At 37.2% G+C, this 23,032-nt stretch overlaps 8 protein-coding genes across 15 annotated transcripts in view; 1 reads left to right on the forward strand and 7 right to left on the reverse strand.

Moving 5' to 3' along the window:
* The window catches only part of LOC104756401 (4-coumarate--CoA ligase-like 2), a 2,496-nt gene extending 2,370 nt beyond the window's left edge, over nt 1-126 (reverse strand). The window contains exon 1 of one of the 2 annotated variants that reach the window (XM_010478983.2): nt 1-126. In XM_010478983.2, coding sequence (XP_010477285.1) covers nt 1-63 — 63 coding nt within the window. In that variant the 5' untranslated portion in view covers nt 64-126. The other variant, XM_010478982.2, reaches the window with a different exon arrangement.
* LOC104756405 (4-coumarate--CoA ligase-like 4) lies at nt 620-9,177 on the reverse strand. 3 transcript variants are annotated; one of them, XM_010478991.2, is made up of 6 exons: nt 9,116-9,177; nt 1,777-3,036; nt 1,347-1,492; nt 1,177-1,244; nt 974-1,076; nt 620-864 (listed from the first exon to the last, which is right to left on the reverse strand). In XM_010478991.2, exons 2-6 carry the CDS (start codon nt 2,999-3,001, stop codon nt 751-753), a joined length of 1,656 nt encoding a protein of 551 aa, XP_010477293.1. In that variant the 5' UTR covers nt 3,002-3,036; nt 9,116-9,177; the 3' UTR covers nt 620-750. The 3 variants fall into 3 exon arrangements, with proteins under 3 accessions (XP_010477293.1, XP_019094959.1, XP_019094958.1); XM_019239414.1 differs by lacking the exon at nt 9,116-9,177 and adding an exon at nt 3,395-3,620; XM_019239413.1 differs by lacking the exon at nt 9,116-9,177 and having other exon boundaries at nt 1,777-3,386.
* Nucleotides 6,297-9,105, reverse strand: LOC104756404 (4-coumarate--CoA ligase-like 4). The gene is made up of 6 exons (XM_010478988.2): nt 8,584-9,105; nt 7,444-8,183; nt 6,950-7,095; nt 6,783-6,850; nt 6,583-6,685; nt 6,297-6,486 (listed from the first exon to the last, which is right to left on the reverse strand). Exons 1-6 carry the CDS (start codon nt 9,078-9,080, stop codon nt 6,373-6,375), a joined length of 1,668 nt encoding a protein of 555 aa, XP_010477290.1. The 5' UTR covers nt 9,081-9,105; the 3' UTR covers nt 6,297-6,372.
* LOC104756403 (4-coumarate--CoA ligase-like 5) lies at nt 9,275-11,985 on the reverse strand. 3 transcript variants are annotated; one of them, XM_010478986.2, is made up of 6 exons: nt 10,670-11,985; nt 10,426-10,571; nt 10,120-10,187; nt 9,868-10,034; nt 9,545-9,666; nt 9,275-9,407 (listed from the first exon to the last, which is right to left on the reverse strand). In XM_010478986.2, the coding sequence occupies exons 1-5, from the start codon at nt 11,880-11,882 to the stop codon at nt 9,632-9,634; spliced, it is 1,629 nt and encodes a 542-aa protein (XP_010477288.1). In that variant the 5' UTR covers nt 11,883-11,985; the 3' UTR covers nt 9,275-9,407; nt 9,545-9,631. The 3 variants fall into 3 exon arrangements, with proteins under 3 accessions (XP_010477288.1, XP_010477287.1, XP_010477286.1); XM_010478985.2 differs by having other exon boundaries at nt 9,275-9,412; XM_010478984.1 differs by lacking the exons at nt 9,275-9,407; nt 9,545-9,666 and having other exon boundaries at nt 9,676-10,034.
* On the reverse strand, nt 12,608-13,426 carry LOC104756406. Its single transcript, XM_010478992.1, has one exon. It carries the CDS (start codon nt 13,313-13,315, stop codon nt 12,608-12,610), a length of 708 nt encoding a protein of 235 aa, XP_010477294.1. The 5' UTR covers nt 13,316-13,426.
* Nucleotides 14,134-16,440, reverse strand: LOC104756407. Of its 2 annotated transcripts, none has more exons than XM_010478993.2 (4): nt 15,541-16,440; nt 15,315-15,463; nt 15,013-15,236; nt 14,134-14,927 (listed from the first exon to the last, which is right to left on the reverse strand). In XM_010478993.2, exons 1-4 carry the CDS (start codon nt 16,364-16,366, stop codon nt 14,288-14,290), a joined length of 1,839 nt encoding a protein of 612 aa, XP_010477295.1. In that variant the 5' UTR covers nt 16,367-16,440; the 3' UTR covers nt 14,134-14,287. The 2 variants fall into 2 exon arrangements, with proteins under 2 accessions (XP_010477295.1, XP_010477296.1); XM_010478994.2 differs by having other exon boundaries at nt 15,315-15,454; nt 15,541-16,439.
* Nucleotides 19,753-22,746, forward strand: LOC104756410 (WD repeat-containing protein DWA2-like). The gene is made up of 13 exons (XM_010478997.1): nt 19,753-19,872; nt 19,962-20,045; nt 20,141-20,273; nt 20,404-20,515; nt 20,618-20,717; nt 20,823-20,950; nt 21,155-21,224; nt 21,440-21,528; nt 21,672-21,717; nt 21,918-21,991; nt 22,077-22,150; nt 22,230-22,288; nt 22,468-22,746. The coding sequence occupies exons 1-13, from the start codon at nt 19,828-19,830 to the stop codon at nt 22,507-22,509; spliced, it is 1,056 nt and encodes a 351-aa protein (XP_010477299.1). The 5' UTR covers nt 19,753-19,827; the 3' UTR covers nt 22,510-22,746.
* Nucleotides 22,745-23,032, reverse strand: part of LOC104756408 (uncharacterized protein At1g04910-like) — a 4,530-nt gene continuing 4,242 nt past the window's right edge. The window contains exon 10 of one of the 2 annotated variants that reach the window (XM_010478996.2): nt 22,745-23,006. In XM_010478996.2, the coding sequence (XP_010477298.1) occupies nt 22,855-23,006 (152 nt within the window). In that variant the 3' untranslated portion in view covers nt 22,745-22,854. The remainder of the gene's footprint in view (nt 23,007-23,032) is intronic. The other variant, XM_010478995.2, reaches the window with a different exon arrangement.

A 23,032-nucleotide genomic window follows, 5' to 3' on the forward strand; every position in this document is an offset into this window, starting at 1 on the left:
ACCGCTTTTCCGATCTAGAATTAGCGTTCTGGATCCGATATCGCCGCCGTGCTTAGTCGCCATGTCAAGGGGACCTTGGTTGTATCGAAAATCGAAATCCCCTCGGGTGATTTGGTTGTTATTGGAGACTGGTAGGTAACTTTGTCGTCTTTCTAGTTTCAAAGTTTCAATGACGTGGGAATTCTAAATTCATATTTTGGGTAAAAGCAAAAGCTCACTTTAGTCTTAGTATTTGACCCATTAAGAATTTGGGCCTGATCAAAATTAGTGCTTTGTAGCGGATATATAAATTCAATTTCGATTAAACTATTTTCTAAAAACTCACTACATTACTTTGTATTTTAATGTTATTTTTTTTTTCATTTTAAGCTACATTAACTAATGAATAATGATTGCTTAAAAAGTATTTCATATTTTTACTCATATTTAGGCAAGTGTATGATGATTAATTATTAATCAAATGTTGTGACGGATCGTGAATGGTGAAATCCGACTCAATAATCTTATCACAAAAGATGATGTTTTATGATTTTTTTCTTATATGACAAAGGATGATTTTGTTTAGTATATATTTAATGCATTTTTATTTTCAAAACCAAATAAGTAATTAATGTTTTTACTTTACAATACATAATTGTATATATGCATGCAATTGAATGAGAAGTGACAAAAAAAAACACAAACTAAATGAATATTAGAAGAAGTAAACAATACCATCAATAAAATTACGAAAGTAGCAAATAGATACTTTCAAAGTTTAGAAGTTGCCAGTTTGATTAGGTCTTTGCGTAGTGTTTTGCCGGATACGGTCTTTGGTATGGAATTTATAAACGCAACCTTTCTTATCTTTTTATATGGTGCCACCTGATCATCAAATTATTTACCACCCAAAATAGTGCAAAGTTAAACAATCGAAAGAAATAAAAGATAGAAAAAAGAATGGTGTTGTTTTGTGATTTTTAATAAGAAGCACCTGTTTAGAGATGAAATCAATAATTTGTTTCTCGGATAGATTGCTCTCGGACATTCGCACCACGTAAGCCATCGGATATTGTCCTGCTTCTTTGTCCGGAAACCTTTTGCGATGCACAAAAGACATGTTGCATGGATGTTTCAAAAAGGCAAAAATTATTATGGTTGAAATTGAGAAAATTAAAGGTTATGAAATATTTTTACGGAATGACGGCGGCATCGAGAATGTCTGGATGAGTGATCAAAAGAGCTTCTAGTTCAGCTGGAGGCACCTGTTTAATTATCATATATGTTAAACAAACGTTGGCTTTTTATTTTAAAATTGTATACCATTGATACGTAATACGGTAATAGTAATGATAGATCTTTTAAACCTGATAGCCTTTGTATTTGATAAGTTCTTTCAGTCGATCCACAACAAAAAGAAAACCATCGTCATCAATATAGCAGAGATCTCCAGTTTTTAGCCATCCTTCTACGTTGATAGTTTCATTTGTTGCTTCTTGGTTTTTAAAATAACCTTTAAAAAAAAACAGATAAAAATAGAAAATATTTGACGTCATTGCCATGTCATTTATTCAATTCGACAAATTTCATTGCTACAAATTTTCTATATAGCATACAAAACACCATATTAATTATTGGGTCCATTATTACAGTACTAGAGTCTAAAAGTCTTTTGCTACCTAACATTTTCAGGTGTCCACGTCACGGATATTAATCATTTTACAAACCTGAAACCTCAATGACTCATTTTTAAATCCAAGTAATATTATACTACTAAACCATAACGTACTGTTTTACCTTTGGAAATTGAAGGGCCCTTGAGCCAGAGCTCACCCGTTTGATTAACTCCCATGACCCTACCTGTATTAGGATCCACGATCCTCGCTTCCACATCAGACGTCAACGTCCCGGCCGTGCCGTATCTCCGAGTACTCTCCTCTACAAAACCCGTGTAAGCCCCTCCCCCGTTCGATTCCGTCAACGCATACCCCTGATGTATATCAACCGATGGAAATTTCTCTAAAAACCCTACCGTAACCTCCTTGCTCAACGGCGCTCCACCACACCTCACCGTCCTCAGTGAGCTCAGATTGTACTTGGCCTTGATCAGATCTGCACCGTTGAGCATAGCTACTAAAACCGGCGGCGCCATTACTAGAGTCGTGGCTTTGTACTTGTCCACTGCGTCTAACATATCGTGAAGCTCGAATCTCAGGAGAACAACCACCGTCATTCCCATAGCTACGGTCCTCATGACGTAGCCTAGTAATCCAAAAGTGTGGGTCATTGGAACGGTGCATAGGAATATCTCGTCACGTTTCAGTTTATCCGAGAGGTGTCTCGCCACGTGAGCGGTTAAGTTACCGTGAGACGAGATCACTCCTTTGCTCGGTCCTGTGGTTCCCGACGAGTAAAGCATCATCGCCGTGTCGTCCTTGTTGACTCGGTCTCTGACTCGTTTACCGCTAGGTTCTTTCTTCATCATCTCGCTTAATATCCCAACGACTCTTAATCCGCTAGCTGGTTCCTCTCCGTCTTCGTCCTCGGTGAGTACAACGGAGATAGCGTCGGCGAGTTTGAGAGCCAGCTGGCGCGTGGTGAACGCCAGAGTTGGGTTGCAGTCGGCGATCTGTTTAGAGATTTCACCGGCGGTGTTGAGAGTGTTGGCGGTGGTGACGACGGCGCCAAGAGACATGACGGAGAGGCAGACGACGGGAATATAGATTGAGGTTGGAGAGAGGATGAGGACGACGTCACCTCTTCGTATTCCGACTTCATGATAAAGACAGTCGGCGACGCGATCCACGGCTCTCCAGAGATCAGTGAAGCTTAAACGGTGTCCCGTGGCGGCATCGATGAAGGCGGTGGTGCCGTGGTGCGGTTGAGAGGAGATGAAAGTTGTGACGTCGAGGGAAGGATGTGGTGGGAGACTCAATGGGTTGCGTTTGCTATAGAATGTAGAGTTTGATTTGCAGAAACCACTTCTTGGATCAACACTGAGAGATCTTTGAGGATATGCCATTTTCTCAAAGCGTACGTAGGCTGTGAAGTTGTGAACTATACAAGCGCAGTTTCGAGAGTAGCTTATGATATGATATGATATGACGAATGAGATACCTAAACTAGTGAAGCAGAGTAGCGTTTTATATATTTTTCCATGCATTAACCAACCAGATCGATATATATATATATAGCGATTACTATGATATGACGAATGACTTAGTAAACTTTTATGAATATATATTTTGTCACATGCAGGAGGAGTTGAGCGTGATTCACGATTTTGGTATGATATAAATATAAAGATTATGCCGTTGGCCGACAAAAAACAATGAGAATCGATCGTGATGAGTGGGAAATCTCTGCGCTTAATGTAAGAAAAAAAAAGAAAGAGAGAATATATGAGATGACTTACATTGTTTTTCTACAGGAAATGTATCAAATTAATCCCCATGCCGATTTAGTAAATGAGTTATTGACACCTATAGTATACATACTCATAGCTAGTTAAACTCTTTACTATGTAGAGTGTTATTGCAATTAATTGATGATTTTGCAAATAAAAAAAATATCGGTATCAATGGCAAAAATGGACTTCATAGATTTATTTTAAAGAAATTTTCAGAGAAGTCTATTCCAGTGGAATCTCTCTCTCACCAACACCAGCTACGGTTAATATATCTTTGTCCTTTCAACAGCAATGTATGTATGTGTATTTCCTTCCAGAGAGGGAGTCTCTCACGTCTTCTCTACCATGGTGAGGAAGCAACCAAATACAAGTTTAAATATCTGATAACGTTGAGATGTGTCTGTTTTCTTTTTTTGAATATAATGTTAATTAAATTAGATTTTAATGATAACTAAAACATTAAGAAACGTATTTTTCTTAATGTTAAATTAGATTCAAGAAAATAAACAAAGTTTTTTATGTGTCTGTTTTCTTAATGATAACTAAAACATTGTAGCGAAAGTGCAAGAAACTGTTGAATTGAATATAAGATGTTTTGGAGAAGTTTTTTGTTTCATAATATATGATGTTTTCAAATTTAAATGCAACTTTTAGATTAGTTTAGTATTTTATATTATGCAGTATTGTTTCTGATTGATTAAAAGACTTTTTAATCTGCGTGCTTTGCTTAAAACATCCTATATTTTGAAACGGAAGAAATATTATTTATCTACTAATCGCTAAATTGTAACTGTATATAGTTCTTGGAAAGTATCTGTAGTGTAGGCCATTCAGCTGAAGTTATGGTTTTCGACATGGATAGAACAATAAATATGAGTTTTGCTTTTCGACAAATGTAACAACATACTAACTACAGTCAAAACAATAATAATACACATACGCTCACACCTAGTATGGAAGATACAAAAGCAACTTTTCGTATCCAGTTGCCCAAAGGCACTTGCTATACTGTATATAATTTATAGTACTGATATTTTCACGAAGCCACGAAGGTGACAGTAATTACCCAATAATTTATTACACTAATTAAGATTGGATTCTTTATTTAAATCCTTGAAACAATTTTAAAGCTTGGAGTTAGTGGAAGTGATCACAAGCTTCATGAGATCCTTACGTAGACTCTTTCGACACCGAGCCAGAGCTCGGAGAAGCTAAGGCGACGACCGGTGACGGCGTCGACGAATACGGTTTTACCGCTATGAGGCTGCGATGAATTGAAAGTCGTGACGTCGAGAAATTGGTTTGGCGGGAAAGCCATTGGCTCACGCTTGCTGTAGAAAGTCGATGTGGAGTCGCAGAAACCGCTTTTGCGATCTATNNNNGAGTTCTGGATCCGATTTTGCCGCCGTGCCAAGCCGCCATGTCAAGGGGACCTTGGTTGTATCGAAATCCCATTCCCCTCGGTGATTTGGTTATTAGAGACTGGTAGGTAACTTTGTCGTCTTTCTGGTTTCAAAGTTTCAATGACGTGGGAATTCTAAATTTATATTTTGGGTAAAAGCAAAAGCCCACTTTATTCTCAGTCTTTGACCCATTAAAGGCTTTGGGCCTCATCAAAATTATTGCTTTGTGGCGGATATATAAAATCAATTTCGACTAAATTAATTTCTAAAACGAACTACTTTCTATTTTTTTTTTTTTTCATTTTCAATTGGTAATGAGTAAATGACTAATGATTGCTTAAAAGTAGTATTTTATATTCTACTCAGAATTAGGCAAGTGTATGATGATTAATGATTAATCAAATGCTAACTGTGACGGATAATGACTAGTGAAATCCGACTCAATAATCTTGTTTGGTATAAATCGTAGTTGATAGGTTTAAGCAAAACACCTGAATTTGAAAAACTGAATCAAAATTATACCGAATGAAAGAAGAGACGAACTAAAACTTCTATATCCGAAAAAATCTAAATCAAACCATCAAAAGGAAACACCAATTAGCGAAATGTCTCAACATTTTGATTTATATTTCAAATGATTCAATATAAAATATATGTATTCTATTATATTAATTGGGAAGTACAAATATGAAACTAATCTTAAATGTGTAAAAATTATATTTAATTGCCATTAGAAAAACTTAATCAAGATTAATAAATTAATTAAATAAATATAATTAATTAAAAAACGAAAATCAGGGGACACATTAAATAAAATAAATTGTAGAAAAGTAAAAAAAAAAGAATCTATTAGAATCAAAACTAATCTGTACTAAAAAAAATTTAACAGCTAAGATTTTAAAAATCTAATCAAATAAAATCTAAAACTACAAATTTTATCCTACTATGGGAAGTACAAATATAAAACTAACCTTAAAATGTGTAAACATTACATTCAATTACCATTAAAAAAACTTAATTAAGATTAATTAATTAATTAAATAAATAAAATTAAGTAAAAATGAAAATTTGGGACACATCAAATAAAATAAATTGTAGAAAAGTAAAAAAAATATATTAGAATCAAAAATAATTCGTACTTAAAAAAAGTTAATAGGTAACATTTTAAAAACCAAATCGAATAAAATATACAGCTACAAATTTTATCAAAAAAAAATTTCACCACATGTTAAAATTATTACAGACAAGAGAAAAAACTACAGAAAAACAATGAATTTTGTTTTCAAGAGGCTTTTTATAACTTTTACTAGCTATATTTAGTTGTTATTTTTTATATGTTAGTAAGGATTGTGTTTAGTTGACAAAGGTTTAAACAATTTTATTCACAACATTTTTCAATAAACATTTTTAAAATACAAAAATTAGAATATAATCAAACCAAATTTTTAATCACAAACTATTATAAATAACATAATAATAAAATAAATTATTACAAATTTTTATTAAAAAAAAGTTCAGCCCGCGATTTTTTGCGGGTTAGTACCTAGTATATATTATTAAGAATGTAGCAAATAGATACTTTCAAAGTTTCGAAGTTGCCAGTTTAATTAGGTCTTTGCGAAGTGTTTTGCCGGACACGGTTTTTGGTATGGAATTTATAAATGCAACCTTTCTTATTTTTTTATACGGTGCCACCTGCTCATCAAATTATTTACCACCCAAAATAGTGTAAGAAAAAACAATTAAAAAATAATAATAATAAAGGTGTTTGTTTTGTAATTATAGGAGCACCTGTTTAGAGATGAAGTCAATAATTTGTTGCTCGGATAGATTGCTCTCGGACATTCGCACCACGTAAGCCATCGGATACTGTCCCGCTTCTTTGTCCGGAAACCTTTAGCGATACACAAAAGACATGTTGCTTTGATGTTTCAAAGGCAAAAATTCATGATTGAAGTAGAGAAAAGATAAGGTTATATGAAATATATTACGGAATGACGGCAGCATCGAGAATGTCTGGGTGAGTGATCAAAAGAGCTTCTAGTTCAGCTGGAGGCACCTGTTTATCATTATGTTAAACAGACGTAACATTAGCTTTTAATTATAAAATTTTATATTATTGAGGCATTGATACAAGCGACAATGATAGCACTTTAACCTGATAGCCTTTGTATTTGATCAGTTCTTTCAGTCGATCGACAACAAAAAGAAAACCATCTTCATCAATATAGCAGAGATCTCCAGTTTTTAGCCATCCTTCTACGTTGATAGTTTCATTTGTAGCTTCTTCGTTTCTAAAATAACCTTTAAAAAAAACAGATAAAAATAGAAAATAATATATATACGTCATTGCCATGCGTGTTAAAAAAATATTTAAATACTTATGTAATCTTAATCTGCAAATATCTATAGGGTTTGTCAATTATTCAATTCTCTCATAATTAACTTTCATTGCTACAAATTTTGTATATACGACATACTCAAACCACCAATACCATATTATATATACCAATAATCTTTTGCTACCTAACATTTTCAGGTGTCCACTTCACAAATATTAATCATTAACGATGCATGTATACGAGTTATTCAAACTCAATTACTCATTTTTTAAATCCAAAAATATTATAATATAGCATAACGTGTTTTAACCTTTGGAAATTGAAGGGCCCTTGAGCCAGAGCTCGCCCGTTTGATTAACTCCCATGACCCTACCCGTATTAGGATCAACGATCCTCGCTTCCACATCAGATGTCAACGTCCCGGCCGTGCCGTATCTCCGAGTACTCTCCTCTACAACTACAAAAACCGTGTTAGCCCCTCCGCCGTTCGATTCCGTCAACGCATACCCCTGATGTATATCAACCGATGGATATTTCTCTAAAAGCCCTACCGTAACCTCCTTGCTCAACGGCGCTCCACCACACGTCACCGTCCTCAGTGAGCTCAGATCGTACTTGTCCTTGATCAGATCCGCACCGTTGAGCATAGCTACTAAAACCGGCGGCGCCATTACTAGAGTCGTGGCTTTGTACTTGTCCACTGCATCTAACATATCGTGAAGCTCGAATCTCCGAAGAACCACCACCGTCTTCCCCAAAGCTACGGTACTCATGACGTAGCCTAGTAATCCAAAAGTGTGGGACATTGGAACGGTGCATAGGATTATCTCGTCTCGTTTCGACTTATCCGAGAGGTATCTCGCCGCGTGAGCGGTTAAGTTACCGTGAGACGAGATCACTCCTTTGCTCGGTCCTGTGGTTCCCGACGAGTAAAGCATCATCGCCGTGTCTTCCTTGTTGACTCGGTCCCTGACTCGTTTACCACTCGGTTCTTTCTTCATCATCTCGCTTAATATCCCAACGACTCTTAATCCGCGAGCTGGTTCCTCTCTGTTGGAAGTTGATCCTTTGCTCAATAAGGAACAAGAGACAGTGAAGGAAGAAGAGGCTGAGGTGATTAGGAACAGAGAGATTCAGAAGATGTAGAAGCTGGTGAAGAAGAGAAGGCGATGGAGTCGTAGAAAAAGAAGAGAAGAAGAAGAAGAGTCGAGACAGAGAAATAAGTTAAACTCTGTGTTTTGTAATAAGTAGACAAGTAAGAAGGCCATTGGGCCATAAACTTAATTAAGGCCCCAATGTATTATGGGTCTCGTTTTTAGGTTGATGGAGGAGGATAAGTAGGTTAAGGTAAGTGTAGTATAAATATGTTTTGTGTGGCTGTAAGAACACTTTTAAGGAAGTAAGAAGTAAAACTGTTAAAAGGGGCAGCTTCCAGATCTATTTCCAACACTCTCCGTCTTCGTCCTCGGTGAGTACAACGGAGATAGCGGCGGCTGCGAGTTTGAGAGCCAGCTGGCGCGTGGTGAACGCCAGAGTTGGGTTGCAGTCGGCGATCTGTTTAGAGATTTCACCGGCGGTGTTGAGAGTGTTGGCGGTGGTGACGACGGCGCCTAGAGACATGACGGAGAGGCAGACGACGGGAATATAGATCGAGTTTGGAGAGAGGATGAGGACGACGTCACCTCTTCGTATCCCGACTTCATGATAAAGACAGTCGGCGACGCGATCCACGGCTCTCCAGAGATCAGTGAAGCTTAAACGGTGTCCCGTGGCGGCATCGATGAAGGCGGTGGTGCCGCCGTGCGTTTGAGAGGAGATGAAAGTTGTGACGTCGAGGGAAGGATTTGGTGGGAGACTCAATGGGTTGCGTTTACTATAGAATGTAGAGTTTGATTTGCAGAAACCACTTCTTGGATCAACACTGAGAGATCTTTGAGGATATGCCATTTTCTCAAAGCGTACGTAGGCTGTGAAGTTGTGAACTATACAAGCGCAGTTTCGAGAGTGGCTTATGTAGTTAAAAACTAGTAGTAAAGAGAGATACCTAAACTAGTGAAGCAGAGTAGCGTTTTATATATTTGTCCATGCATTAACCAACCAGATCGATATATATATATATATATCGAATGACTTGGTAAACGTTTATATATATTTTGTCAAATGCAGGAGGAGTTGAGCGTGATTCACGATTTTGGTTGATATAAATATAAAGGTTATGACGTTGGCCGACACAAAACAATGAGAATCGAATCGATCGTGATGAGTGGGAAATCTCTGCGCTTTAATATCAAAAAAAAAAAGAAAAGGAGAGACTATATGAGATGACGTTGATTGTTTTTCTACAGGAAATGTATTAAATTAAACCCCATGCCGATTTAGTAAATGATGCCAGAAAAAAATCCTCGTATTACCTCAAACTATTTCAGGTACATCTTTGCATAGGACATTTGTTAAAATGGTGCAAGAGAAGCTAGGTGTAAGGTAGTATCCAAGTTCCTTTAGCTTTGGCTGGTAAATTCATTTGTCTGTGGACCTGTGGCCATGGTTAGATATTATTTGATCATAAACATTTTTGAAAATAGACACTAATGTTTCTTTTCCACAAACGTAACAGAATTACTACAGTCCAAACAATAACAAAACTTATAGCCTCTCATTATTATCCTCATAAGAAAAAATCAAAGCTTAGAGTTAGATGTTGCGATCTTGATGAGATCCTTTCGCAAAATCTTGCCTGAAGGGTTCTTTGGTATGGAAGTTACAAAAGCCACCTTTCGTATCCTCTTATACGGTGCTACCTGTTTGGCTACAAACTCCATTATCGACTTCTCTGATAAGCTGCTCCCAGTTTTCCTTACAACATATGCCATCGGGAATTGCCCCACTGCTTTGTCCGGAAACCTGTAAATCGCCAAACCATTATAAACTCAAGACTGTTGTTTCTGGTTAAAAGAAGAAAGACGAGAGTTGTCGTTGTGACACTTACGGGATAACAGCAGCATCAGGGATTTCAGGATGAGTGAGCAGCAAAGCCTCTAGCTCAGCTGGAGCAACCTATTCAATAATCACCAAATGAAGTTTAGCACAATTTTCATCTCTTTTGCTATGAAAGAGTAATGTTCGGTCACCTCCTTGCTCAACACACAATCATACTTCCAGGCTCAGAAATTACTTGTTGGTTCAATGGAACTATAGTCTATGGCATCAGTACTACTCCCTAATGCTGAATAAGGGAACTATAGTCTATAGCATCAAATATCAACTGTGGTTAAATGCGTATTGTCTATTTTACCTGGTAGCCCTTGTACTTGATCAGTTCCTTTAACCGGTCAACCACGAAAATGAAACCATCTTCATCAATATAACAGAGATCACCAGTTCTTAACCATCCTTCAGAATCAAGAGTCGAGCTCGTAGCTTCCTCATTGCTAAAATAACCTACAACGAAACAAACAACACCCAACAAATAAAACATCAATCTTGGTGCTTTGATGATCTCAAAAACTTAGAATTCAGAATCCTTTACAAAATTGTACCTTTCATTATGGAAGGACCCTTGAGCAAAAGCTCACCGGTTTGGTTCGGTCCAAGAATCTTACCAGTAACCGGATCCACAATCCTCCCCTCCATACTCGCCGACAATCTCCCGGCAGTGCCGTACCTCCGGCTTTCCTCAACAGTATCCGTAGAAGCTCCAATACCCGTTGACTCAGTCAACCCATAACCTTGCATAATCTTAACCGTCGGATACTTCTCCGCGAACCCTTCAGTCACCTCCTTACTCAACGGAGCTCCACCGCACAAAACAGTGTGAAGAGAGCTCAAATCGTACTTAGCTTTGATCTGATCTGCGCCGTTGACCATGGCCACGAGAATCGGAGGCACGAGAGGCAGAAACGTGGCTTTATACTTCCCAATCGCAGACATCATCTCGTGCATCTCGAACTTGGAGAGAACGATGATCGTGGATCCGTAAGCGAGAAGACCAGTGGCGAACGCTGCTAAGCCGTAGACGTGAAACATAGGAACGGTGCAGATGAACCGCTGCTCTCCCTGTGTTCCATCATCAGATCCGAACCGGTTCACGACGGTTTGAACCATCGCGATTAAGTTACGATGAGACGAGATCACTCCTTTGCTCATCCCCGTTGTTCCTGAAGAGTAAAGCAAAGTCGCCGTGTCGTCCTGGTCAACTCGCTCCATAACTCGGTTCCCACTCGGCTCCTTCTTCATCATCTCCGCCAATCTCCTCACTTTTCCAACTGAGTCAACTCGCTCCTCGTCCATGAGCACGATCGGGAGCTTCTCGGCGGCGGAGGCGATTTTAGGGAGGAGCTGAGACGTGGTGAAGGCGAGGACAGGATTGGAATCTTTAATCTGTTTAGCGATCTCTCCGGAAGTGTTGAGAGGATTCGTGGTGGTGATGATAGCGCCGAGCGACATCACTGAGAGACAAACGACGGGGAACAGAATCGAGTTCGGGGAGAGGAGAAGGACGACGTGTCCTTTTCGAATCCCCATCTCGTAGAGACAGTCGGCGACGCACTCCACGGCGCGCCATAGCTCGGAGAAAGTGAGGTTGTTACCAGTGGAAGCGTCGATGAAAGCGATACGACCGCGATGAGCTTGTGAAGATATGAAAGTGGTGACGTCGAGGGATGGATTCGGAGGAAGTGGGATTGGTGTTCGTTTGCTGTAGAATGTTGAGTTTGAGTTGCAGAAACCACTTCGTGAATTCACTGAAGCCATTTTTGGTTTTGGGAATCTTATCTGTTTGTTTCTCTGTTTTTTTTTTTGAATTTTTTTGATACAACTAACTGTAGAATAACTTATTATTACTGTACTTGGTTGAGAACAAGTTTGACTTTCTTTATAGACAAGTCTTAAAGCCGCCGACCGATGAAGTATGAACACGTTCGTGTTGTCTTGTTCCGAGATATTTCCAGGTCGTTTTTAGTACCACGTGGAAATCATGCATTTATCTTTGTTTAGTTGTTTGACCAAAAAGAGAGAGTCTTTGAATAAGACGTGAAAGTCCTTTTGAATATTATGGGCTTAGGCCTTTTCTGAAGGCCCATATACCCGAATGTAGGATTGTTAATCCAGAGGAACAGAGAGGACTCTGTTGAGTTTGTTTTTGTTTCTCTGTTTCTTTATTTGAGGATTTTGATTTCTGTTTCTTCCTTCTTCTTGGCTTAATTATCACTAGGTAATGTCTGTATTTACACTGTTGTGTTGTCTTCTTGTTTTGTAACATTCGTTTGCTGAGCAATAGAAGAAAACACTGTTTTTATGGATGAGGAGAAACTGATTGGCTGAACCCTAAGTTTGTTTCTCATGTCCTTATTGTATTTGCTAAAACGTGATCAGTTTATGTGTAAATGACTTTGTAAGATGATAAATATTTTTGTATTTGCTTATAATTCTAATTTTTTACAGGTATATTTATGTTTTATGTCTTCCAGAAAGTGGAATCAAACCGGAGATGTCTTAGCTGTAAGAATATTAAGAAGTGAAACTCTGGTCTGAATCAGTCGCCTGAAAATACACCCCAACTCGATCTCAAGCTCCTCAACTGCGATCTGTGCAGCCTCCAACCTTGTACCCGCGCTCTGCAACGCGACTTCGTCCCACACGTCATCAAAGCAGCAAAACCGCATCGTAAATATCGAAGAAAAAGACCCTTTACTTGGTTTTCTCTCGAGACAAGGAAGACACACGAGCGAGAACAGAGACTCAACCATAGTCACAATGGCTCTTCTCACTTCCTGCAAAACCTCCGCGACAAACAGAAGGTTCTGCTCTATGCTCTGCATCTCCATCGTCCCTCTTCCTCCTCCTCCTCCTCCTCCTTCAATACTCTTTAGACTATTCAAACACTTGAGCGTTTCCTTCTTCAGCTTGTTCCTGTACCGATTATAAGCTGCGATCTTCTCACTGAGGTTTGCTCCGTTACAGCGCAGAGTCCGCTGAAGATCTCGAAGGCTATGTCTCACTAGCGTCATGACGTCTTTTGAGACGTTACATACATCTAACATTATTAGTGAAGCTTCGGAGACTTGCTCGATCCATTTCTCTTTCCCTTGTTGAAACAGAGACTCTCTTGCTTCTGGACAGTGATCAAGAAGATAGTTTGCAGAGTCTTGTAGTTGTCGTAAACCTTCCAAGTCCACTAGCGCCATTTGATTAAAACTTCCAAAGACTATTTGCTTGATTTCAGAAAGTAGAAATTCGAAGGAAAGATGGGATTGTAATGAGTGATTTGTTGTGATTAGGCTTTAGTGAATTTTTTGGGAGAGTCCATAAATAGGGAATGTTTTGATTTGAATGAGGAAAGTACAATGAAAGTGAACCCTTGAGGTGTTTTTTTGTTTGTACGTACGTGAAGACAATTGTGTTGGAAACAGGTCATTTAGGTTATAAATTCAAACTAGTTGAAGTTAGTGGTATTTAGGAAACTTCCGTTTGTGTAAGTTGCTTAGGATTATGTTACATTATGGATTTGATCGGATATTGTTGTCTACAAAACAAAACAAAAGGTTCAAATTATTTAGTTTAAACTAATCGGGTACCTCTATCAGAGAAATCATGCATGAACCAAGCCAGGCAGTGTAAATTTGTAATTATCTGAATTGTAAGGAATCAAAATGGAGACAACAATATATTTGTTTATATATATGAGGATGTTCCAGAGTTTTCATTTGCATTGTCTAATTTGTCCGTGTCGGTTTTAATAATTTATCAAATCCATCATTCTCTTAACACGGCGCCGTCATATATATTGAGATTTGAGAGACCAACATTCGTTATCTGCTTCATGAGTTTCTTTCTCATTCGTTTCCAATTATTAGGTTTCTTATATGAAAAAAAAACCATGGAGCTTCCCCAATGGTATCAGTTGAATCGGTATCACCAAAATGAGAATTGTGCACCAACGAAAGACTTCTTGTCACGCAAGAAAACCCATGAGGGTTAGACTTGGAACTAACCTAAATGTTCATGACTGGAATGTACTCTCTTATCATCAAAGCCATCAAAGGCAGTATACGGCAATGTCCATAATCAAAAATTCTAATGAAAAACTTAAAACTCTTCCAAGAACACGAGTGAAACAAAGATAGACGAATTTATAAGAACTAATACAAACTGGTACATTACGTGCACATCAAGTCAAGTTCCTCGTAAGTCTGCTTCGAGTTTATAGCTAATTTCTCCATAGATTTGAATATCTTTTCCATGCTAGACTTCAGATTTAAAGCCCCCATTAATTCAACTGATGGTAGTGTCTTCATCTTCCTCTGCATCTTAAGCTCTTCTTTCTCTAACATCACAAGTTTCCTCTCTATATCTTTGGCCCCGCCATTAACCTTCCTCTGCTCTTCCAGTTCCATCCTCTGTTTCTCCACCTGACGGGTTACGTGCATCAAAATCGAGTAAACCGCTTCCGTAAACTCCTTCTCTCCATCTGATCTCTCAAGGGTTTGTGACCAACTGTTAATAGCACCAAACAGTGGTGGTTCTTCTGAGAGATCAGGTGTTGGTTCTTGAGGTTCTTGCTTCAAACACCGCATTAGCCAACTGTTCAAGGCCTTAACATACTGAGCCTGAGCATCAATCCAGTTCGATAGGTTTTGGCTCCAGTTCCTCAGTTCCAGTTTCAATTCCATAGCAAGCTCAAGCTGAGATATATCTAGATTTTCCTTTAATGTCATCTTATCAAGCTTCTTAGCCTCTGAGATTACGCGAGATTGTCTACTGTGACATTCTAACATAGAGCTCCACATATCAAACAACCTAAATATTGAGACACACAAGAAGCTGAGTCAACTCAATGAGGTTTCTCAAACAAACTTAATGGTAACAATAGTTGTCTTCGTACCTGTGGATCAGTTTTTTCATCTGAGACCAGAGCTCTTCATCGCGTAACTTGTTTATCATCAGACATATGTTGTTTATCTTATGGATAGAGACTCTCATTCTCGTAGACAAACACTGAATGGAGGAACGAACGGCTTCGATTTTGCTTGGCTCTGCATTTTTCGCTTCTAGTCTCCTCAATTGTTTGTAGTTCTTCATGTGAGCTGTTCGGAGTTTCTCCTCAGCCTGTGATACATAAACAATCAAAAACACTTGTATATATGTTATGCTAAAACTATTGAAAGCATTTTGATTATATTATACCTTGACTTCTTGGTACAGTTTCTTCTCCCACATGAATAGTTTCTTTAGAGTCGACGAAAGATTAGATCCAAAATCTTCAACTGGTTTGGGATCCAATGAAGTCATCATCATCTTCTTAGCGTAGAGAATGTTTGAAGAAGCTGATAAAGCTAAACAGACTCAAAAACATATAGAGATCGTGACATCAATAATAATGTAAGGAAAAAAATCGAACATTACACTATACCTTGATAAACAGAGCTTTTCTGGTAGTATCTGAATCTTGAAGTGTCGAACATCTTCGAAACCTCGTTCCCTGATTCCGAAGCTTTCTTGAACATCTCCTCCAATTGCTTCGTGACTTCGGAGATATCTGATGACACTTTCTGATCCTTTGGTTCCTTCTTAACACTCTTTTTATTTGGTTTCTTCTCTGCGTTTTTCAGATTTGGTTTCGCTTCTTCAGCTTTAATCTTCTCGTCGTTTCGGCTCATAGGAATCTTCTTCTTCTTCTTTGTGAAAGTGTCTTCTTCATCAAGACAACGAGTGGTCACTCTGTCTTTGGGATTCGTAGAGTACGGAACCTCATAGCTCTCGAAGAAATTGATAAAATCCCAAGCGTAGTTACTCGGAGGCGGCGGTGGCGGAGGCGGCGTTACGGTTCCAGAAACGTAACTCCTCCGGGAGTAGAACGAGTCATGATGATTGGTACTTAGGGATTCGAGTTCTGGACATCCGAATAAACTCGTACCTTCTTCATCTTCTTCTTCTTCGCAATCAGAGTCGTATTTTGGAGGCAAATCGGAATCTGAACTGGTAACAGAGTGAGTTGGGGAAGATGATTCCTGCGAAGACGATTCGTCGGGTTCGGAATCAGCATCGGGGGGAGACTCGACGGCTTGATCGAAGAATCTATGAAGAGCTGGACCAATGGTGTTAAGAGAGAGGAGGTAAGCTGAGTGAGCGTCGGCTAAGGCGTAGCTACGGCGGAGCGTTTCCTCAAGTGAGTTGCAGCGGTCACGGCATAGAGCGACGGCTGGTAAACCGTCGAGCTTTGAGGGAGAGCATCCCATAACGGTCGTCCCGGAGGAAAGGTTTGTTTGTGTGTGTATGTGTTTTTTGAAAACTAAATAAATCACGACACTAATTACGTGATTAAGGTTAGGTGTAATTAATTTGACAAGGACACTATTCGCGGATTTGAGACAAGTAATAATTAAATATATATAAATTGTATTAGAGAGACTAATTTTCTTGCTTAGTTTAATTTTTGGGAAATTTGATTTAAAAGGACATTTTTTCTTGAGTTTGTCCCAATATGTTTTTTTTTTTTTTTTTTTTATAGTAGGATTNATAGTAGGATTAACTATACAGAAAAACTCGATTATACCCTTAATTGCATAACTATAGGGAAAAATATCAAAATTCCCTTTTTCTTACCTTCCATTTTTTATACTTTCTAAATTATATAACAAAAGACATTTCCTAAAATAAATCTCACAATTCTTTTTACTCTCTCAAGACATAACTCTCTCAATCTCTCTCTCTCTCGATCTCGACACAATTTTCCCCAAAATTTTTACTCTCTCCGATTAATCGGTCGGTAGCTTCATCACCGGCGACTTCATTCTCTGGTTGCTTCACTCACTGGCGACTTCAATTTTTTTTCTCGACGTAATCTTAAGAATATATATGATTTGCATAATTTCGGGATTACGTAAATATTTTGTTTCCTTAAATTTCGGATTCAGTTTCCTTGTTTAACATAATTGTAGAATATACTTTCTAAATTATGAAGAACATAGAGTAAAATGTAGAATTAGTGTTCTAATTTTCGTAGGACACATGATAAAATGTAGATTTCATATTCTGACTTCAGTAGAATATGTATAAAGTGAAGAAAACAAATTCTAAAATTTGTAGAATATAGAGTTATGTGTAGATATTCTAGTTTCTGTAGAACACATACAAAATCCAACTTCTAAAAGTTTTAGAAGATATATTTATTCTAAAGTTTTCAGAACAAATAGAGTGCGAAGAATTTGTAATCTACATTATTTAGAACATGTATAGTATGTAAAATTTATAATCTAATATCTTCAGAATATACACAATTAGTAGAAAATGTATTCTAAATGTTGAAGAATAATTTTTTTTCAATGTTAAAACATCGTATTTTCATCAAAAACACCTTATGACAACCTCTTTCTTATTTCTAGAATTTATTTTTAGAGAATTGAAATTTTATAATTGCTTAAAAGTTAGTTTCATTTTTTTAAAGGGTATTTTAGGCATAATGGCAAATTTCGCGTAGAAGGCATAGTGGAACAAATTCAAGAAAAAATGTTCTTTTAAATCAAATTTCCCTTAACTATTTGACCAAGATCACTTTTTCCTTTTTTTTTTAAATTGTTTTTAACCAAAATCACTTGATTTTGATATGTTGAATTTTTGGAAATGTCTACGCAGCAATTGATATTGGATCTAATTTTTAAAAATTGACAAAAAGGTTCATTGTGATAGTAAAACCGCATTACATGTTTAAAACGAAAAATTTAAATAGAGAAGGGGAGTGAGTTAGTGACACTTCTGCATATATATAAATGGCTTTTTATTTTCGTTCAGGTAAATAAAATGATTACAATGCAAAATAAGAGCCGTTGTTTTCTTGTAGATGAAGGGACATTGCAACCAAACTTCAATTTGGAAAAATAGTAATCATAAGGAAAAAAAAGGTTACATTGATTTGGTGTGGTCTTTGTGCAATGAAACGAACCATGCAATGTAATATTCAACTTGGGAATCATTGAAGCATAGAAAGTGGAAAAAGACGTTTGTTTACAAAAGTTAAAGCTAAAAAGTGAAAGGTGAAAAGTTAAAAAATTATAAAGGTTTGAGATTCAAAGTTAACTTTAAGTATTGTATAATGAAATCATGCTCTAAAAGTATATCCTCGCAATAACATGCACATGTTTAGGCCTACCGGCTTCATATTTTAATCTCTTTTTTTTTTTTCAACTCAAACTTCACGATTTTAGCTTCAAACAAAAAGTACAGATATACAAATACAATGAAGTTTTTGTGAAGGTATAAATCTCTCTATATCACCTCACTGGTCATCTCCGACATCATCCGATCTCCAATTTACTCATTACACCCTCTCATTCTAGTCTTCATGTATATTAGTATATACACACTTGTAAGTAACTCATTGTCAGCATATATATGTGACAAGTTCCTTTATCTACACTTATTTGGTCCTAATATTTACATTTTTTTATTTTTTTCTACTAGTTGTAGACTTGTAGCATTTTTACAGATTACGATGAATATAGTTTTCAATAAAGGGTTGGTCGGAAATCTCCTCTCTCAAGTTAGATTAAGGGTTGGGATCAAATAGTCCAAAAAAATGATGAAGTATAAGTGCATATACATGGGATGATGATGATGGGAATGGACCCTAGAAAGAAACCATTAAATTATTGTCAATTACTCTTTAAGTTTATCCATTCATCTGAAAGTTTACATTTATATAAAAAAAAAAGGTATGCATCAACGAGCATCTGTATGCGCACGTCTTAACTTTGAAGTAGTCGTCAACTTAAGAGTGATAGTTGGACTTCTGGTTTTGAGGCTTTTGAGAAGATAGGACAAAGTAAAAAAGAAAGAAAGGCAAAACTATAATATACGTATAAACAATGCACGAGGATCTCTAGGTTTCCCTAAACGAGCCCATCTGTTTAAAAGAGAAATTTCCTTTATAATTTTTTTCGCGAAACAGTGGAAAGGTAAAGGAATGTTTCTTTTTTGGGGATGGTGGAGATCCACCTCCTCAAATTTTGTCATTTTATCACAACTTTTTTACTAGGATATTCCCATGCGTATTATATTCAACTTAAAACATTATTTCATTCACAAATAACCGGTATTACTGAAAAGACGACAATGTTATAGTGTCTTGCATGAACGCAAACACACAGGCTTTGGGGTTTATACAAAATCAATAGACAAAAGACATTTTACCGTACATAGTCGTTGTTTAATGTTTTCTTTTGGGTTATAAGATTTATTTTGATAGTATGCTGTAATGTAGTCATTTTTAAACAATTTGTCAAAGAGCATACTTCCTTCAAAACATTGGCATAATATCGTACTTTTTTTTAACATATGGGCTTCACAAGAATCACTCAAATAGACATCACACTTTTTTTGGTTAACGGACATAAGATCATGAAAGAATCTCTCGCGCATTGTCATTGTGGCTTTGCAAAGACTTTGTAACAAACGTAATGATAACATCCCCTCTTTCTTCTGAGGATGAATTTATGATTTTATGCTCTTTTTTTCCAAGTGATAAAAACAACGTTATTAACTGTCGCCACAGAGCCTCAATTTACTAATTGGGCCTGAATATGAAGATAGGCCCATTAGAATCATCACTAACACGAAACCAGAGAAATCCAAATTGGCCGTGCATCTCTGCTTCATTCAGCTAAGTGAGTCTACCTGAATCACTGCGTCGGCTCAGGCGACAATGCAAGGAGGATCGTCGGGTATTGGATACGGTTTGAAGTATCAGGTGATTCATCATCTTCTTCCTCTTCGGATCTTCATTACAAATTTTTATTAGAAGATTCTTTAAAGACGAAATTTTTTATTTGTTTTCAGGCTCGATGTATATCGGATGTGAAAGCCGATACGGATTACACAAGCTTTCTAACAGGAACTCTAAGTCTGAAAGAAGAAAATGAGGTGAACCCATGTTTTTGATTGTAGGTTTCGTCTTCTATTGAATTGGGAAGATACTGAAAGTTTTGTTCTTTTCCACCATTTGAGATACTTTAAAGGTTCATCTTCTTCGTTTGTCATCTGGTGGATCTGAGCTGATATGTGAGGGTTTGTTCTCTCATCCTAATGAGATATGGGACCTTGCTTCTTGCCCTTTCGATCAACGCATTTTCTCTACTGTTTTCTCAACTGGTTAGTTATGCTTTATCTTTGAGTTGATTAGTTGCTAGAATTTGGAGTTCTGGTTGAATCATAAGTTTTGTATTGGCTGGGAAGCTTGAATGTGTCAAAAAGACTCATAATGATTTTAAATTTTGTTAAGGTGAATCATTTGGTGCAGCGATATGGCAAATTCCTGAGTTATATGGTCAATTGAATTCCCCACAATTGGAGCGTGTTGCATCTCTTGATGCTCTTGTTGGTAAGATTAATTGGTGAGTATCGTCTCAGCTGTCTACTGCTGCAGTGATGCAGAAGTTTGAGAACTTATTTCCTCATCTTATAGAAGCTGATTCTCCTCTCACTGGTGGAAACAGTGTTCTTTGGTGGCCTTCTGGAAGATGTGACAAGTTAATCAGCATGGATGAACAAAATATTTTCTTGTGGAACTTAGACTGTTCTAAAAAGTCTGCTGAGGTGATTTAGCTATAAGGATATAGAGACGAACTCTTTCTTTTTTGCCTCCCGGGTTTTTAGATTTTTTTGTAAGGTATTTCCGTTAACAGGTTTCGGTTTATATAGGTTATATCTAAGGATTCAGCTGGGATGTTGCATTCTTTATCTGGTGGAGCATGGAATCCACATGATGTAAATGCTGTTGCAGCAACTGGGGAATCATCTGTCCAGTTCTGGGACCTGCGTACTATGAAGTATGGTATCACTGTTGATCTCCTCTGTTCCTGCATACTGTTAGGGGTTTTACGTATTGATATTACTCACCCACGTTATTACATGCTCTCATGGGGTTTATTTATTTATTTATGTCAATTTAGTGTTAGTTGCTTTTGGTTTTACCCTTTCACATCAACCCATGTATCTATGTTGACTTTCTCCCTGTTGTTTGTCCAACGAAGGAAGGTCAACTCAATTGAACATGCTCATGTACGCGGTGTTGATTACAATCCCAAGAGAGAACATATACTTGTAAGACTTCTCTCTTGTATCTCCAAAAGCACTGCGCAATAATACTCTGGAAATAATGGCTTTTTGAAAAATATGATGTGCATATTTGTTTAGACTGTTCTTTACATCGTCCGTGCATAGAGCTGAATAAAATCGTTGTAGAACTCAACCTTTTGACTTGGTATAAAAATATTATCATATCTTAGCTGTGATGGATTAAACATTCAGTTGTGCAGATAACTGCAGAGGATGAATCTGGCATACATGTCTGGGATCTCCGGAAGGCCAAGGTTCCTGTCCAAGAGCTTCCTGGTCATACACACTGGTATGTTTGCTTCCGTTTCCTTTTTGCAAACTTTTTTTCTTAAAGTTACCAAGATCCTTGAATTTGTGCCTTTGTATGTTTCTGTAAAATTTGTTTTTGGTCGAAAGATGAAATTCTTACTGACAGTTTGTTGTTTTTTGAAGGACATGGGCTGTCAAGTGTAATCCTGAGTATGATGGACTGATTCTGGTACTCTAACCTCTTTCTCCTTTACTTTTCTTGACACAATCAAATCGTTCTTCTTATTAGTAGTTATGTATGCTAGCTGAAATGTGCAGTTTTATGTTTGGTACATGCTTTGTTTTAGTTTAGATAACAAAGCCTATTCTTTAACTTTGCTCACACTATAATAATTATGTCAATTCTGATCCCTTCAATCGAAAACACAGAGCGCTGGAACAGATTCGGCTGTCAACCTGTGGTATGCTTCAGCATCATCCAGTGATGAAAAACCCTCACAAAGGTTGTGTCAAGTCTCCCTCGCACCCATGATTTTCATTATTTTTTTTCCAACATTGTTTTGATTCTATAGTTACCATCTTTCTCAGCCCTGTGGAATCCATACGTCAGCGTGTGAACCCTTTGCTCAACTCATACACTGACTATGAAGACAGTGTATATGGTAAAATGTCTTACACCTTACGATTACCATTTATCTTGTGAACCAAACAATATTTAATACTGTCTAATTGTCAACACAGGCCTTGCTTGGAGTTCACGTGAGCCTTGGGTTTTTGCATCACTATCATATGACGGAAGAGTAAGTAAATTTTCTCTGTAATCACAAGATCAACCTAAACTTTATGTAAAGACCCCATATAATCACAAGATTAACCTAAACTTTATACTGTATAAGACCCCATATAATCACAAGATCAACCTACACTTTATATACAGGGCTTTGGGGGATCATCTGATTAATGTCTATTGCTTGTATAGGTCGTCATCGAATCCGTCAAGCCTTTCCTTCCGAGAATATAGTTAAAAAACTCAGCATCTCTTTGCTCTGACCCACACGACCCATCTTGGAAAAGAAGTTGGCACTATTGTATTTAAAATAATGTACTTTTGAGACAATCTTTGTGGATCTTGATGTATCTATCTATTATTAGTAGACTAGATTCTTTCGGTACCAATAGTCAATTGCTCTGATCTAAACAGACTCAACAACTAATTTTTGTCGGAAAAAGTAAGAAAATGAATTGAAAAAAAAAAAAAGGATCATTCCTCCTCAGATTGGATTTATATGTACATAAGACATGTTGAGAGGCATATGACCACAATAAAAAGGTTGAAAAAACCACTTTGAATCTTTCTATAACTGAATCAATCTGATAGCATTTCTTCTAGCTCAGGCTCATCCGAAATAGATGATGCATCATCATAATCTAACCTCGTACCATTATACAATCCTCTGTCCTGTAAATCAGTTTGGTCTTCCTCATAATCTGTCCCTGTTGACGACTCTGCATCTTCATCTTCGTTCTGTTCATCATTGCTTACT

Source organism: Camelina sativa, chromosome 17, assembly GCF_000633955.1.
Source record: "Camelina sativa cultivar DH55 chromosome 17, Cs, whole genome shotgun sequence".
NCBI classification, from domain to species: Eukaryota; Viridiplantae; Streptophyta; class Magnoliopsida; order Brassicales; family Brassicaceae; genus Camelina; species Camelina sativa.

What these genes read in the sequence shown, in the direction of transcription:
- LOC104756405 (XM_019239413.1), bottom strand. Translation starts at nt 3,142, where the DNA reads ATGCATGGAAAAATATATAAAACGCTACTCTGCTTCACTAGTTTAGGT. An exon ending in CTCGATGCCGCCGTCATTCC is followed by an intron (nt 1,077 to 1,176) that starts GTAAAAATATTT and finishes GCATCGCAAAAG; the next exon opens with GTTTCCGGACAAAGAAGCAG. An exon ending in TTGATTTCATCTCTAAACAG is followed by an intron (nt 865 to 973) that starts GTGCTTCTTATT and finishes TTTGATGATCAG; the next exon opens with GTGGCACCATATAAAAAGAT.
- LOC104756404 (XM_010478988.2), bottom strand. Translation starts at nt 9,080, where the DNA reads ATGGCATATCCTCAAAGATCTCTCAGTGTTGATCCAAGAAGTGGTTTC. An exon ending in TCAAATACAAAGGCTATCAG is followed by an intron (nt 6,851 to 6,949) that starts GTTAAAGTGCTA and finishes AATGATAAACAG; the next exon opens with GTGCCTCCAGCTGAACTAGA. An exon ending in CTCGATGCTGCCGTCATTCC is followed by an intron (nt 6,686 to 6,782) that starts GTAATATATTTC and finishes GTATCGCTAAAG; the next exon opens with GTTTCCGGACAAAGAAGCGG.
- LOC104756403 (XM_010478984.1), bottom strand. Translation starts at nt 11,882, where the DNA reads ATGGCTTCAGTGAATTCACGAAGTGGTTTCTGCAACTCAAACTCAACA. An exon ending in GGGTCCTTCCATAATGAAAG is followed by an intron (nt 10,572 to 10,669) that starts GTACAATTTTGT and finishes GTTTCGTTGTAG; the next exon opens with GTTATTTTAGCAATGAGGAA. An exon ending in CCTGATGCTGCTGTTATCCC is followed by an intron (nt 10,035 to 10,119) that starts GTAAGTGTCACA and finishes GGCGATTTACAG; the next exon opens with GTTTCCGGACAAAGCAGTGG.
- LOC104756406 (XM_010478992.1), bottom strand. Translation starts at nt 13,315, where the DNA reads ATGGCGCTAGTGGACTTGGAAGGTTTACGACAACTACAAGACTCTGCA.
- LOC104756407 (XM_010478993.2), bottom strand. Translation starts at nt 16,366, where the DNA reads ATGGGATGCTCTCCCTCAAAGCTCGACGGTTTACCAGCCGTCGCTCTA. An exon ending in GAAAAGCTCTGTTTATCAAG is followed by an intron (nt 15,464 to 15,540) that starts GTATAGTGTAAT and finishes GAGTCTGTTTAG; the next exon opens with CTTTATCAGCTTCTTCAAAC. An exon ending in AACTGTACCAAGAAGTCAAG is followed by an intron (nt 15,237 to 15,314) that starts GTATAATATAAT and finishes TATGTATCACAG; the next exon opens with GCTGAGGAGAAACTCCGAAC.
- LOC104756410 (XM_010478997.1), top strand. Translation starts at nt 19,828, where the DNA reads ATGCAAGGAGGATCGTCGGGTATTGGATACGGTTTGAAGTATCAG. An exon ending in GTCTGAAAGAAGAAAATGAG is followed by an intron (nt 20,046 to 20,140) that starts GTGAACCCATGT and finishes GATACTTTAAAG; the next exon opens with GTTCATCTTCTTCGTTTGTC. An exon ending in CTCTACTGTTTTCTCAACTG is followed by an intron (nt 20,274 to 20,403) that starts GTTAGTTATGCT and finishes AATTTTGTTAAG; the next exon opens with GTGAATCATTTGGTGCAGCG.